We start from the raw sequence: 15,851 nt of genomic DNA on the forward strand, positions 1-15,851 counted from the left end.
ATGGGGAAAGGGGGTGAGCAAGGGGGGGATTCGGGGGAGCCGGCGGCGCAAATCCGCTTCTACACCTGGGAGGAGATCCAGAAGCACAACCTGAGGACGGACAAGTGGCTGGTGATAGAGAGAAAGGTTTATAATGTCACCAAGTGGGCAAACAGGCACCCGGGGGGCCAGCGAGTCATCAGCCACTGGGCCGGCGAAGATGCCACGGTAAGGACCGACCCCCGCGGCAATCCCGGCTCCAGCAGCATCCTCTGACAGCTCCTTCCCTCCCTGAAGGGAGCCAGCTGCCTGCTGTCCCCTGTCCCCATCACCCCAACACCTGCTGGACACCCGGCTCTGCCCTTGCGCTGCTCCCAGCTCGGTCCAAAGCGGATGCAGGTCCCCCTAGCCCTTGGTGGTGTCTGGAAGATGGGTTGGTAGGGATTGCTCGGCTTAAATCCTGCTGGTTTGCCTTTGTCTCCTGCTTGTGCCGTGCCTCGAGCCCTGAATTCAGGAGCGAAGTGTCCCAAATGTCCCCTTTTCCAATGTGGAGTTTGTGACATGCAGAGTCACGCAGCCAGGCGCAGGAAGGGTTAAACAGGCTGTGTCTCAAAGTTGCTTCTGTGAGGAGGCTTTAAAACAAGGAGCTTTTTAGTTTGTTTTTTTTTTTTTTCCCAGGAGAAAATTCTCTGGATAATTTGGTTACAGGTTGCTGCAGAAAAGAAGGGGGGGAAAAAAAAAGGAAAAAGCAGCAGCAAACCATTTGCTGCTGCTCCTTCACTGGGTTCAGCCACCTCTCAGGTTTCAGCACTGTAAAAGATAAGAAACCAAACAACAACAGAAAAACCCCCAAACCTTGAAACAGGAACAAATTAAAAATAAATTGTTTGTTGTCTGGAGTTTCCCTCAAAACCACCTTCCTCAGAAGTGCATCCAGAGAGCTTGTTCTCCCCTCAGGGTGTGTTAAAGCTGCCTCAGAGCTCTTCCCAAAAGGTGCTGGGACCGAGCAGGAGCAGGAACTGCTGCTCTCCCAGGGCTCCTGACTCCCTTGCAAGGAGGCTCCACGAGTGACAAAATTACTTGGCAGAACCTTCCCTTCCCACTTCCCTGCATCTTGAGCTTATTTTCCATTAGTTTCCTTGAAGCACTGAGCTGCATTTTGGCCCTTCTGTCCCTTTTCAGTAAATCCCCTGAATGAATAGCTGTCTCCCTCAAAAAGGTGGGCCAGGTTTGGCTTTCAACTGCTTAAACACGGAGCTGCTGCAACAGGAGGAGTTTGACTCCCATCCCTAAGAATTTAACTCAAATATCTCCATTAGCAACCAAAAAAGCATCTGCTACTGCAGTTGTCTGGAATCCCTGAAAGGGAGGCTGAAACACGGGGTTGGTGGTTCCAGGATTGCTGGTTTTCCTCCCACCTGCCCACCCTACACTGAATCCCACACCGTGAAGGCACAGCCTTAAAAATGCTCTGGAATTGTTAAATCACCACTCCAAGCACTAAACCAGGATTGGCATCAGTTCTGCAGCTCCCCTGTGGTGAACAACCATTTACAGCCAGAAAACTCTCTCAGTCAGGGGGAGAAAGGCTTGGCCTCGACCCTGTTTGGTGTGGATTGGATTTTAGGAGAAATCCTTCCCCCTGAGGGTGGTGAGGCCCTGGTACAGGGTGCCCAGAGAAACTTTGGCTGCCCCATCCCTGGAAGTGTCCAAGGCCAGGCTGGATGGAGCTTGGAGTAATCTGGTCTAGGGAAGGTGTCCTTGCCCATGGCAGGGGAGTGGAATGAGATGATTTTTGAAGTCCCTTCCGACCCAAACCATTCCATGGGTCTCTGATTTTTTTCAAACACAACATCTGAGTCTGGACCAACCCGTTCAGGTGTCGCCTCATGCACAGAACAAAAAGGCAGGGACACTTTGCTGTGTCTCTGTCCCAGAAGTGTTCAGGGATGTAAAAAAAAATAAAAAAGAAATCCTTGTGCTGACTATTCTAAGCACCCCCACTGCTCAAGTACAGCTCGTATCTCAATTATACAAAGCTTTTTTTTTTTTCTCACCAAAAGCAGCTGGAATAATTCCCATATCCCATAAAACACTTCAGTTTATTTGGTCAGTAGATCACAAAGCTGGGAGGTCAAGTGCCAATATCACACAACATTTCACAGGGATTACATTTTCCCTTAAGCTTTTTATCTCCTGCAGTACAGAACTGAAAACAATTCCAAAATTCAGGTGCTAGCTTATATTTGAGACCTATTAGTACAGGAGCTTCATGAGATGTACTTAACAAAAATCCAATCCTTCCATCATTTGCAGGATCTCCAGGCAGTGAACACCCAATCAAACCTCCAAAGACTTTTTTTATTCCCAGCGGTTGAAAATAATACTGAATCAACTTTTTTTAACGCTTCATATATGTCACCCTCTCTCTCCTTCCCTTTCTTCCCCAACCCCCCCTTTTTTTTTTTCACCCAAAACTGCAGAGCCTTGCAGTAGGCACAATCAGTTATTCACTTCCCCACTCATTCTTCTTTTCCTTCCTTCTTTCACATCTTCTGCAAATCATTCCAGGGAGAAAGACCAAGGAACCAGAGTCAATGTTTTGGTGACACATTTCTGGGTCCAAGTTTCTACTGATTTTGGTGGACTTTGGGCCAGAGGTCATTGCCTGGCATTTTTGAACTCCAGACTTTTGATGGAGGGCAGCTCCCAGAGGGTCAGCTGGACACAGGGAGCACTTTCCAGCCTGCTCTTTCTCTTTAGAGCCAGGAGGGAGATAGTTGTTCCCTACAACTGTTAGGCAATGGGACAAAGGTGGAGCATGGTTCTCCTGACTCCTGTTTTTGACAATTTTTTTCCCCCATACTCTCCTAGCACTTAATGGAACCAATCTTTCCTGTTCTCCCAGATGAATTGCAAGAGCTGACTCCACTTCTGTGCAGTGAGGAAAGGGCAAGGGCAGAGTGAGGGTTTCTGACCTGGGTCAGTCCCTGCAGCTGTCCTTGGGGTTAAAATTCCAACTGTGCCATGTGAAAGGATCTGGCCAAGATCTCACTACGGGCATCAGGCACCTGTGGGATACAGGTAGACAAAAATATATGTGGAAAGGGATAGAGAAAAAGAAGAGCCAGATAAACTCGTGAATGCTGGGATCAAAATGACTCCACAAACAAGGCATTATTCTTCTGAGAAATCACCACATTTTCCTCAGCTGCTCTACTGCTGGGATCTCCAGGCCTGGCCAAAACACCCGGGAATATTTTTTGTGTTTGCAGTCACATCCAGCTTCAGTCACCACAGTCACCCCCTCTCTTGACTTGCCTCCAGGAGCAGACTTTCCAAGGGTATTTATATCTTACAAGGGATTTGCACAAATTCCCCTCTGCCTACCTTCTAAGGGAATTAACAGGATTTAAGTATTTAGTTGCTTAGAAAGAATTTCTTGAGGTGCCTTTCACCATATGGCTGGATGCCATCCCAGGTCTCGCTGTTCCCAGGACAGCAAACTCATCAGGCTTTAGTGGAATTAATGTTCCAAAAAGTGATCACAGAGCTTGAGGTCACCTGGCCCCCCTCTTCCACAGCTTCCACAACTGCTGGAGGTGGGTAGGAATGACACAGTGAGTAGGAGGCACATCTTACTCCTACTTACACAGTTCTTCCTGTTTCCACTCCAGGATGCATTCCAGGCCTTCCATATCAATCCCACCTTGGTGCAGAAGTTTCTCAAGCCACTGCTTATTGGAGAACTTGCTCCAGGGGAGCCTAGCCAGGACCGAGACAAAAATGTGAGTATTTATTCCTCAGCTGGGGTTCAGGCTGGCTATTCCCACCATTTTTTGCCTCTTGGGATGCTCTCCAAAGAGGAAGAGGAGTTCTCAGTGACCGAGCATCTCCATGTAGCCCTATTTTCATCCTGTCATGGATTCAAATATGTGTGGAAAGGGAGTGACACTTCTGGCTGTACAAACCTCTTTCCCACACAGCCACCAGCAGCACACTTCTGGCAGCCCATTCCAGGCACCCAGCCTGGACTGAGCCCATCCTGAAGGGAAATGGGAACAGAGATGTGGAATGGGAAATGTGCACCAGCCTCTGGTGACTGTGATCCCTTCTTTGGTCTGCTCCTTTGCTGGTGACCAAGCTCCAGAACACAGGTCCCCAGATGTCTCATTTTGGTGGCCTCACTAAGGAGCAGCAGCCAGTGCCCATCCACAGGGCAGCTCTGTATTCCTGCTCATCCATTATTCAGGCCCAGAGCGTGGCACAACTGGCTCTGACCAGGAAACTCAATCCTGCCCCGTTGTTTGTGGCTGGCCATGATTGTGATAGATCTGTGTCACTCACAAAGGAGGGGACATCACTGGCCCCCAGTGACCCAGAAATGCTCCTCATGGATGGCTGCACAGGAGCTGGCCCATGGATTGAACGGATGATGGGTGATAGTGGGTGCTCATTATCAGAGCTCTGGAATTAGGCACAATAGCACTGAATTCCCTCTTGCTCCAGCTTCTCCTTAGTGCTTAGGAAGCTCATTCAGACAACAGCCATCAGGTGATGTGACACTCAGCAGAGCTTGGATTACTCTCCTGGCTCCAGGACCAAAAGGTCAGGATGTGGGTTCGCACCAACCAGGATGTTTATTCATAGGAATACAGGGCAAAAAGCTGGAATATGGAGCCAGGGTTGTTAGCATGGAGCTCATCCTTCCTCCATCCACCCCACAGCTCGGTCAGGCTCACTTCCAAGCCTCACCCTGCTCTTGCTTGTCCTGTTGCAGTCCCAGCTGGTGGAGGATTTCCGGACCCTGCGGAAGACGGCAGAGGACATGAACCTGTTCCAAGCCAGTCCCTTGTTCTTCTCCATTTACCTGGGCCACATCATTGCCATGGAAGTTTTGGCTTGGTTCATGGTTTCCTACTTAGGGACCGGCTGGATCACAACCCTCATCCTTGCCTGCATCCTTACAACTTCCCAGGTGACAAAGAGAGATCTTCCTCCCACTCCCAACATGCCCTCCATCTCCATTTCTTCCCTGCTTAGCTCTGATTCCCAATAGCTTCCTAACTGTTTTATTTCCCCTCATCCCAGGCCCAGGCAGGGTGGCTGCAACATGATTTTGGACACCTCTCTGTCTTCAAGAAGTCTTCCTGGAACCACATCGTCCACAAGTTTGTCATTGGACACCTGAAGGTAAAAGGAATTACAGAGCCAGGGAATTCTGAGAATGCATCACTTTGGCTGTGGCAGAGTAGGAAAGGGAGGCTCTCAACCTTTCCAGAGTGAGCAGAGGCACAAAAATAGTTGGTGATCACTTCCCATGGAGCAACCTGGGTTAGTGGAAGGTGTCCCTATCCATGGCAGGGGGTTGGGACTGGAGGAGCTTTAAAGTCCCTTCCAACCCAAATCATTTCAGGATTTTCTGGGAAGACACAGAGCTCACTCAGAGTGTATTTATTCTGTGTTCTTTCAACACGAATGATCCTTTGGGATCCCTCTGGGACCAGCAGTCTCACAGCAACCAACAACTCCACCACTCCCTGCTTGCTGCTCTTTCCAAAGCAAATCCCACTCTGGCCACAATCTGGACCAAAAAAGAACTTTTGTTCCTTTAAATGGTTGGGTAATCCCACCTTGTGGGGGCAGCTCTCCCACGATGAAAAACTCCTTGCTCTCCTTGCCCAGGGTGCCTCTGCAAACTGGTGGAACCACCGCCACTTCCAGCACCACGCCAAGCCCAACATCTTCAAGAAGGACCCAGATGTGAACATGCTGCACATTTTTGTCCTGGGAGACACGCAGCCGGTTGAGGTAAGGAAAAGTGGGGAAAATATGGAAAACTACTGTCTGAAAGAGCCTGGGAGAGTGGTTGTGCAAATCCAGGAGTTGGCTCCCATTGTTAGACATGACTTACACAGGCAGGACTTCCAGGAATGCTAGAAAGGAAATGCTTAATCCAGGGATTCCTTCTGTCTGACAGGAGTTTGGAGCCAAACCTAGGGCTGAACAGCAGCATTGACTACTAATTCCCAATCCATTTCCTGTGCTGACCACAGGAGAAAGTGTCCTGGGTTAACTCGGGAAAAATAATGCAGATGGGATTGGAAAAAAAAAAGCAAAAAAAGCCACTAGAGGCCACTTCATCTTGCTGGCTTGAAGTACCAACATGAGGGGGAAAAAATGGAGTTTGTCATTATTCCAGCAAGAGCATTTCAAAACTGACCTTCCATTTCCATAGCAAATATCTTCCACCATCAAGTGATTTTAATTGTAATTCAATCCACCCCTCCAGAGCCAAAACATTTACTGCTTGCTTATAAAAACCTACCCAAAGCACGTAAATCATGGTGTTTTTCACAATGGAACAAGGACTTCTAGTTTTAAAAACAAAACCCCAAGAAAACGGACAAGCAGTAAAGACAACGCAGGGGAATACAACATTAAAATTGGCTTCTCAGCCAGATTTTGTATTATTGAGAAAGCAGACCATGGTTCTACTACTTAAAGGAAAACCTAAACATTCGTGATAACAAGGAAATCTGGATTTCTGCCTAAAAATATCTGATATTAAGGTGGAATCAGTCCATCCCAATATTCTCACACTGGTATAAAATCCTTTTCCAAATGATGCCAAGCACACAGCCTTGCAGAGCTCAGCCCAGAGGGAATAATGTGCCTGATTAATTAGTATTACAAGCTTTCCCTTGCAAAAAAACCAGACTTTATACCTATCACATTCATATTAATAAAGATGGAGGTGCTGGTGGCTCTTCTCACAGACACCGGGATGCCAGAAGGTGAAGTGCATCAAAATTCCATCAGGTAAATAGAAATTACCTTTAAAAATGGAGTTTACACCTAAGACAATGACAAAGTCAGGACAATTAATCACACCAAATCTCTTCTTACCTGCTGGTGGGGATTCAGTCAAAACTCCTTGGTCAATAAATTAAGAATTATTGCAGAGAATCTGCTTTTACCTGGGAATGTCCCAGTCCCAGGCTGAGCTGACTCTTTGTGTCCTGCAGTATGGCAAGAAGAAGCTGAAGTATCTGCCTTACAACCACCAGCACGAGTACTTCTTCTTCAGTGAGTATCCACCTTCCTCTCTCCCCTTTTCCTGGAATGCCACTTGTCCTTTCCAGCCCTCACTGTGTGAGCAGAACAACTCCTCAAATCCCAACTCATCCCACCCTTCCCCAGGACCTTGTGCAGGTCCCAAAATCTGCTCAGGGATATCCAAGCACCTGGAACATTGCCCTGTAGAGCAAGGGAATGTAAAACAGCTGAGGCTGGGAATGACTTCCACGTGAGAGGCTCCATGGAAAAAATACAGGTTCCCAGTTCCATGGCATCAGTCCCTCATGTCACACACCTTCCCACCCCTCTGATGGCCAAACCATTTCCCTTTGCTTTGCAGTCTTCCCGCCTCTGCTCATCCCTGTGTATTTCCAAATCCAAATCATCTCGACCATGATCAGACGCAGGTTCTGGGCGGTGAGTGAAACATTCCCTCCATCCTTGCGGGGTCTGGCTGGAAACTGGAGAAGAGAGGGAGGCCCAGGGGGCAGGCAGGAGTCACCCAGTGTTCCCAATATCACCAGCAAGGACACGTTATCCAGGATGGGCAAAGTGATGCCTGGTGTTTTCTCTGTCCCCCCAGGACCTGGCCTGGGCCATCAGCTACTACCTGCGCTACTTCATCACCTACATCCCGTTCTACGGCGTCCTGGGCTCCCTGTGCCTCCTCACCTTTGTCAGGTAGGGGAGCAAGGGCATCCCTGCTGCTCCTCCATCCCTCCAGTGCTGTTTGAGCCTGGCCTCAGCTCTGCTCTGTCCCAATGCTTCACTTCCCTGGCAGCAACTCCGGGTTCCAGCTCCTCTTCCTGCATCTTCCCCTGCCCCATGATGGTCCAGCCAGAATTCCCCTGCCTTTCCTCATCCCCCCTTCTCACAAACTGCTGACCCCACTTTGGTCATGGCTTTCATCCCACCCTCCTCCCAGCTGACTGTGGAGGTGATTCTGTGCAGGCTCCAAGTCTGAAATCAAGCTGGAAAACTTATCACAACCAGCCCATCATTCCCAAAATCGTTGATGAAACTCAAAGTACAAGGAAAAAAAAAAGGCAAAATTGCAAAATTGGATCATCTGCTCTTGCAGAAAACAAGCCTGGAACAAGGATGATTCCAGGCACTTCCTTGTCAACATCCATCCAAGTCTCTGCTGCTCCCTGCAAACCCCACTCCAATTACCTGATGTCCCCATGTCCAGTAGAAATTGTCATGAATTTTCCTGGTTTTGCAGGTTTCTGGAGAGTCACTGGTTCGTGTGGGTCACTCAGATGAATCACATTCCAATGGAAATTGATTCTGAGAAGCACAGAGACTGGCTGAGCTCCCAGGTAACTGGGAGGGGGGAAAACACCCCTGACTCACCCCAAAATGGGATTTACTCAAAGAGTGTGAGAGCTACCACCACCCCTTACTAGCACAGAGTGTCTTGTCCGTGATTTCTCCCATAAAGATATTCATCCCAGAGCCAGCAATGCTGGGGAAAGACAGGGAATTCCAAAGTTCTGCAATTACTTTGACAATCAAAAGGTTACCAGCCCCCAGAGGCAAGTTGAGAGAGGGGGGTGACTGTGGTGAGTGAAGCTAGATGTGACTGCAAATCCAAAAAACATTCCTGTGTGTTTTGGCCAGGTCTGTAGATCCCAGCAACAAAACAGCTGAGGAAAAAATTGACTCTTCATTTTGGAGCCTGCCTTTGTCCTTTTGTTCTGGAAAATGAGTGATTGAGTGCTCCCTTTCCTCTTCTTTATTCTAGAACCATATTTTTGATATTTTGGCAGTTCTGTCTCCCTGCAAATCCAAGTAAATGTGTAAGGGAGGAACCCAATCAAAAATCTGATTGAATTTTAAGACTTTTAAGAAAAAAAAAATCTAATTTTATGATCATTAATGGCAAGAATACCTAAGAAATATTCTCAGAATATTGCACTTAAAGCAAACTGGGCAATAGCTACATTGGGATGGGGAAGCTTTGTGCCCATGCATTTTCCTACTCTTTTCCACCTTAGTACTGCTGTCAACCCTCTGATCTCCAATAGGAGAGGCAGAGATTTAGCAATGTGGGCTCAGGCTGCTACATCACTTCACCACAAGTGAGAGTTTGATTACCTGAGCCCTGAGGGAGGATTAAAGCTCCCCTTGCTGCATGACAGGCTCTGCACCCCCAGAGCTCAGGGAAGAGGAATTCCACCCTGATTTTGGGATGAGCCATCCCTAATCCTCACAGCTTTCTCTCTCCCTGGCAGATGGCAGCGACCTGCAACATTGAGCAGTCCTTTTTCAATGACTGGTTCACCGGGCACCTGAACTTCCAGATCGAGCACCAGTGAGTGCAGAGCTGGGATCACGAGGGCACTGCCAGCTTGTCACAGCCCAGGGGAGGGAATTGGGAGCTGCAGCAGGATTGTATGCCAAGGAAACAGAGTCTCAGACTACACAGGTGTGGAAGTTGTGGCTGCCCCATCCCTGGAAGTGTTCAAGCCCAGGCTGGATGGGGCTTGGAGCAACTTGCATTAGTGGAAGGTGAACCCTGCCCATGGCACGGCAGGAATTGAATGAGCTTTGAGATCCCTCCCCACCCAAACCATTCCATGATAGTCTGCTTCTCTTACAGCCATGACATTTTCCTCTCCTGCTTCAAAGCTTCCACTCTCACAGCCTTGATTTAGGGTTTAATTAGGAGTTGTCATTACGCATCTACCAGTTAACAAATGCTGTGGGCACAAATCCCAAGCATCCACCTCAGAAAACTCCCTTCCCCTAAAGTACTCCAGTGTTTTATAGAGTGTGGGGCTGTGTAGGATGCTGGGTACCAGGTTCCAGAAAAAAACATGGAAAACAGGGCCATATGGACAGTCTGTTGCCAATGGCAACAGCAAATGTAAAAGAAATGGCTTTTGGGGTGAAGCTGGCTGGTTTGGGAGCCAGCTTAGGAAATCTCCATGGAAGAGCATAGGATAAGGTGTCCCCAAAATCCTTCTTTACCTGCTCCCAGAAGTGGAAAAGCAGGTCACTGGGAATTCAGTGCAGCAAGAAACAGTCATTCCCAGAGGAATGGGCAGCCATCTCTGAGGCTGTTCCCTCACTCCTGCTGCCCTCTCATTGCACTCGTGTCCCTTCTTGCACAAACTGGCTTTCAGTGTGTCCTGAGCACGGCTTTGCTTTGAGGCATGACAGGAAAATCAGTTTTCACCATCTCCCCGAGACAGAGGAGGGTAAAGCAGGGGTGTCTCTGTGCCTCCCTTCCTTTGTTTGTGCACCCTGAGGAGGAGGCACCAGCGACGAGCCCCTGAGGATGCAAACCCTCATGCCCATCCCTTGTCTCCAGAGTTTTCTCATTTTTGTTTTCACTCTCTCCTCTCCAAGCCTGTTTCCAACAATGCCACGGCACAACTTCTGGAAGGTGAAGCCTCTGGTGAAGTCATTATGTGCCAAGTATGGAGTTCAGTATGAGGAGAAGCCTCTCGGGAAAGCATTCGTAGACATCGTTGGGTAAGGCCCCCCTGATGCCACCTGCAGCTCATTTTTCCAGGGACACCTGATATTTTCTAGCACAGAGGGATACCCTTCAGAAATTTGTGTTGCTGCTGCCAGAGTCCCAAACGCCTGACCTTTAGATGGGTACAAACCTGACGGTGGCATTTGGGGACACGGTGTCTCAGCACCGTGTCGATCTTAGAGGGCTTTTCCAATCTTAATGATTTGTGATTTTTATACCACCCCTTTCTGTCAGCTGGTGGGAGCTGCCAGCGGATCTCCTGCTGCAAAGTGAGAGGAATCAAAGGGAAACAGGTCAGGTTACAGCCCCTGCTGTATCCCCTGAGAGCTCTGCCAGCAGCAACAGGCAATTCCCTACAGGCAGAGCAGGACTCGAGTCCAACAGCCCTTGTCAGCAGCCTCGGTGTTAATGCTGCTGTCTCAGTTACTCCGAGGGGAATAATTCATGGCAGGGAACATGAGAAAGCTCTGCAGGCCAGGCACCTCCTGCAGATTAAAGTGGGGTGGCCACAGTGGGCAGGAGAGCAGGTCTCAAACCAGGTTCCAAACCTGCTTTTGTGCTCAAACCCAGTTAGGACAGGGACACACAGCACCCAGGCACAGCAGAGTGAAGCCTGAAGGCTCCCAGGAGAATTTACAGCCCCTTCCAGTGCCTAAAAGGGCTCCAAAGGAGCTGAAGAGGGACTTCGGACACAGGTCTGGAGTGACAGGACAAGGGGGAATGGCTTCACACTGACAGAGGGTGGGTTCTGTGAGTGTGAGCCTATAGTTGATATTAAAATTCAGTAACAGCCTTCATTGCAGGAAAAACACGACAGAAGCAGGATCCCCAAACTTCTCCTTTTCTTCCCGCAGGTCCCTAAAGAAATCTGGAGATCTCTGGCTGGATGCTTATCTCCATAAATGATCCTGAGTGTTTCTGGGGAGGTGTGAGTGACCGGGAGGGATGGGGGGGCGTGGGGGGGGGGGATCACACTTGTGTGTTTTACTCTCAGATCTGTCTAAATCCATGGTTGGAGGGGAGTTTCCTGTCTTGTCAGCTGCTTCTGGTGCAGGCTCAAGCAACCTGTTTAATCCAGGCAGATTTAAAATGTGCTCCAGAGGGTGGAAAGCAAGGCCAGCAGTGCAAGGAACGGAAGGTTGGGAGAGGATGATGAGGAATGTTTAAAAAAGGGGCATTAATAACTGACCTTGACCTTCTTTTCACAAGACTCATTGTCATTCTGCCTAAACCACACTAACCCTGATTCACACCTAAGGGTTTTTAGGTCTCAGTGAGTGTTTGCAATCCAAGGACACCCCAGTCAGCACATGCCTCTTTTCCCATGTTTGTGTGGAAGAGGAATCACATCCCAGAGGACCGGCAGCTGCTGGGCTCCAGCTCCCAGCTCCCTCCTTTTCCTCCTCCCCTTCCCTAACCACAGCATCCCTGTAGTGCCACCTGTGACCCTGGCCCTGCACAGCTAACCCCTAACCACAGCAGGGTTAACACAGCCACGTTTTTAGGATCAGCCCCTCTTCCCCCTGGAAGGGGACTGCAGAAGTTTTCTGAGTTTAAACTGCAAAACGTCTCCTTTAGGAGAGGGTCTGTTTTGTCTTTAATGAGCACCAGGTCTGGCACAGCGAATTAGCAGTAAATCACAAAAAAGACCAAAACAATCATACAAGCAAAACGTGCTAATTGCTCCTCAGTGCTCCAGGGGAACCACAAATGGCCTTTTTGCCATCCTGCCCTGCAGAAACCCAGAGTTCTGCCTGACTGCACATGCCTGGCAGGCACCGAGCTCCTTCCTGCCTGCCCCAGGCCAGGAGCCATGGCACTGCTCACCTTTCCCTTGGGAACAATCACAGGACGAAAGGAGTTCTCCCTGCAAAAGGAGGAGCTGTTCAAACAGTCGATCCCAGCTGGAATCAGCCCTGCCCGGGCTGTGCTGCTGATGTGAGACCTTTGGAGAACCCTCTTACAAGTTGCCTAAAGGTCAATTTTCCACCCAGCACCTAATTACCAAAATTCACTAATGGCTTACGGGGAGATATGGTTGAACAGTTTCCAGGTGCTTCTGGTATAAGTAACCTGACCCCAAATAAATCTAGGGGTTCAGGTTCAGCTGCAACACAACAGAAGAGAGATTTGGTTTAGGACAAAGGGCTGTGGTTCCAAAAGCAGCCTCCAGCTCCAGCATTTGCCTCGGTGCTCCCTGGAAACACCAGGAGGGAGACTCTGGTTACTTTGCACGCCTCATTACATCCCTCAGCTCTGAAACTGGATCTTCTCTATCAAACCCCTGAATCCTAGCAGCATCCCACAGAATCAGCAAAGGTGCTTCATCATGAACAGAGACAACTCTGCGACTGTGGCCAGCATTCAAAAAAAAAAAAAAATGTACTGCCTCCCTGCCTTCTTTGGAGAATAAAAAGAGATGTTATCTTTGCTTACAGATGGGGAATTCAGCATCTTGCAACATCAGCAAGCAGTACTTATGGTTTGTAAAGGGCTTGTTCTGGGGGCCTTGCTCATCCAAGTACCACCAGGAATGTTTAGGGTGAAAAGCTACATAAATAACATCCTTCTGGATGCTGTGACTTCCCAAGCAGGTAGTAAGGTGCTAGCCTGGAATTTGGCTAACCTCATCAGGACTGCCTTAATTTGTGCATTTCTTCCTTGAATGTACCTTACTGTGCTCCAGCAAAGATGACCACAAGCACAGTGGCATCAGCAGTGCAAGCTTTTAAATATCCAGCTTATTCTTCTGACAACCCTTGGGTTTTCTTTGGTCTTATTTCCAGAGCACATATTTTCCTTCTTTGCCCTGTCCCCTTCTCACCTTTCTTCTTGGGAAACTGTTTGGGTTGTTCTTGGGGAAAGATCAGCTCTTAGGCAAATGGGCATATTTCCACCCCCCCAAAATTTTTTTTTTTTTTTTTTGGGCAAAGCCTCTCCGGGTCATATAGCTTTTTCCTCTGCTTCCAAAAAATCCCAGCTTTCTATCTTGGAATTTGAGCTGTTTTCTATGTGCCTTGATTCCTTGTTGACACCCCCTCCCTACTTACAGGCCAGGCTGGATGAAGTTTGGAGCAAACTGGTCTAGGAAAGGTGTCCCTGTCCATGGCAGGAGGGTGGAATTGAATGATCTTTATTGTCCCTTCCAACCCAAACCATTCCAGGATTCTACAAGCTCTCCACTCTTTCACTGGGGCAGGTCAAAGAGATCCCTGACAAAAAGCCCTGGAAGTCTGGATCAATCTGCTTTGTTATCATTGTTCTCCAAGTAAAGTTATGTTTATCTGGAGGTATTCCAGAAGTTTCAGTAAGACTGGAAGCATTGATGGATATAAACTTCCCATGAGCATTGTCTCCAACAAGGCAGGAGTGAGACACAAGCAGGTTAAAAATCTGCCATCAAAATTACCAAAACACAGAATTTTCAGCACAGCTTTGCCCAGCTCTCTGAGGACTCTTAACTAACCAATTTCGCTGAAAATAATGAGGTGAGATCTTGCCCACTTTCTGTCTTGATAAAGGTCATTCATTTGCACTGTAATGAAACACAAACATGAAAAAAACCCTAAACCAGTAAGAGGTGCTGGGAGCCTGCCAGGGTTTACTGAACCCAGCTACACCACAAGGAATTGGGGAGCTAGAAACACAGAGCTGGTTTCAGGGCAGAAAATCAAACAACAGCCAGGGAAGGACTGGATTTGTTCCCCCCACTCACTGTGGGGGACTGAGTAGGAGCTGGAGGACCAGGATGATCAAGGATACCAGAGAAAAGCACAAACTGCAGCAAAGAGAAGCCTCTGGGTGTGTTCTGGGAGAAAAATGAGAGATGGGAGAAGTTTGGGAAGGTCAGGGCTTGGGGAGGGGTGCATCAGAGTGCGATTAAAAATACTGAGGGGTGAAGGAGGAGAAATTTGGAATTAGGTGCCCCATGATCTCCCAGCGTGGCTGGAATCTGCCTGGAGGGCTGTGCTGGAGACACAGGGCAGGACAAGGCAGAGCTGGGGCTCAGAGGGGGTGGCAGGGACTGGTGACATCCACAGGCACCTCAGAGTGAGCTGGATCTCACACTGAGCCCCCCCTCCCACAGCTCTGGGAGCAGGGACTCACTGACCCCAGTTTCCACTGAGAGGCACAGTGGGAATTAGGGGGCTTTCCTTGGAGTCTTCCCTCCAAGCATGGATTTGAGGAGTCTAGATCCCAACTGCTCACTGAAATAGGGCTTGGGAGGCTCATCAGGACCCATGTCCAGGCACTGTCATTCCCTACTGCAGGGGCTGAGCTCTCTGGCTGGATTTGAGGTCTTCAATAGGGCAAAGACATCATTTTCCTTAGTAGATGCCTTCCCAAGAAAGCCTTCCTAACAAAGCCCTAACATTTCCAATGTTAAAACAGCAAACCTACATTCCTTATAGGACAGCTCCTGGCTTTTTTTTAATTCTTAAAAAAAAAAATAAAAATCCAATAACTCAAAAAGAGTATTTTTTTTCCTTGTGTATTCTACCACTCAATAAAATCATAACTATTTGTTGACGATACAAATGCTTTATGTGGTTGTTTTTTTTCCCAGATTCACTGGTGCTCAGGAATTTGTTCCTCTTGGAGTGCCTTCTGCCATACAAACCCACAAGCAGGTGGCATGGAGATGCCAACCAAGCAAGTCAGGACATTCCTAGGGTGGAAATGTCACCATCCAGGTTTTGCTCTGAGATCAAAAACATGTTCAGATTCAGAATTGCAAAGAGTCAGGGTAGGATTCGACATAAAGGGTGATTCAAGCTGCAATTTCAGATTTAGCCTTGTAACTGTGGTTTTTTAGCAGTTCAAAATCAGATCCCAAGCCAAGAACACTGTGGAAGCAAACTAAAAAAGTACATGGGATCAGACTTGCTTATTATGGCTTCCCTGGTTTTCCTGGGACTTTTTATGGAGGAGCTATTAGGCAGTGAGTATGGAAAGTCCTTTTTCCACTTCACATGGTGAAATGACTGGAATTACTTTGATACCATTGACTTTAGCAGCACAGCTGAATTTCCTTATTAGACTTCACAATCTCAAGATCAATGCTGCTGCTTCCCCTCATCCTGGGAACAAACACCAAAGGAAAGGAGATTTTCCTGTGAAAGATGTGCCTGGCCACTCAAACTCGGCTTCCAGACTGTCTGAGGAGGCAGCTGAGAACTAAATTGTCATGAAAACTTCATAGAAGCATTTTTACAATTTTCTTAGACTCCATTTCATGCCCATTCATGGCTCTTCCTAGGGTGTGGCGAGCACCTTGAAGCAGCTTTTCCAACCCACAACT

At 48.3% G+C, this 15,851-nt stretch overlaps 2 protein-coding genes across 5 annotated transcripts in view; one reads left to right on the forward strand and one right to left on the reverse strand.

The window, feature by feature from the left end:
• LOC134044988 (acyl-CoA 6-desaturase-like) lies at positions 1–11,455 on the forward strand. Its single transcript, XM_062494542.1, has 12 exons — positions 1–207; positions 3,657–3,767; positions 4,760–4,957; positions 5,071–5,172; positions 5,665–5,790; positions 7,008–7,068; positions 7,400–7,476; positions 7,643–7,740; positions 8,285–8,381; positions 9,297–9,376; positions 10,417–10,542; positions 11,404–11,455. Exons 1-12 carry the CDS (start codon positions 1–3, stop codon positions 11,453–11,455), a joined length of 1,335 nt encoding a protein of 444 aa, XP_062350526.1.
• RAB3IL1 (RAB3A interacting protein like 1) overlaps positions 8,247–15,851 on the reverse strand; it is a 25,641-nt gene continuing 18,036 nt past the window's right edge. For all 4 annotated transcript variants that reach the window (XM_062494541.1, XM_062494539.1, XM_062494538.1 and 1 more), the window contains one exon: positions 8,247–8,349. The gene's annotated coding sequence lies outside the window, so the exon portion shown is untranslated. The remainder of the gene's footprint in view (positions 8,350–15,851) is intronic.

This window comes from Cinclus cinclus, chromosome 6 (assembly GCF_963662255.1).
Source record: "Cinclus cinclus chromosome 6, bCinCin1.1, whole genome shotgun sequence".
Taxonomy (NCBI): domain Eukaryota; kingdom Metazoa; phylum Chordata; class Aves; order Passeriformes; family Cinclidae; genus Cinclus; species Cinclus cinclus.

What these genes read in the sequence shown, in the direction of transcription:
- LOC134044988 (XM_062494542.1), top strand. Translation starts at nt 1, where the DNA reads ATGGGGAAAGGGGGTGAGCAAGGGGGGGATTCGGGGGAGCCGGCGGCG. An exon ending in AACTTCCAGATCGAGCACCA is followed by an intron (nt 9,377 to 10,416) that starts GTGAGTGCAGAG and finishes CTCCTCTCCAAG; the next exon opens with CCTGTTTCCAACAATGCCAC. An exon ending in GCATTCGTAGACATCGTTGG is followed by an intron (nt 10,543 to 11,403) that starts GTAAGGCCCCCC and finishes TTCTTCCCGCAG; the next exon opens with GTCCCTAAAGAAATCTGGAG.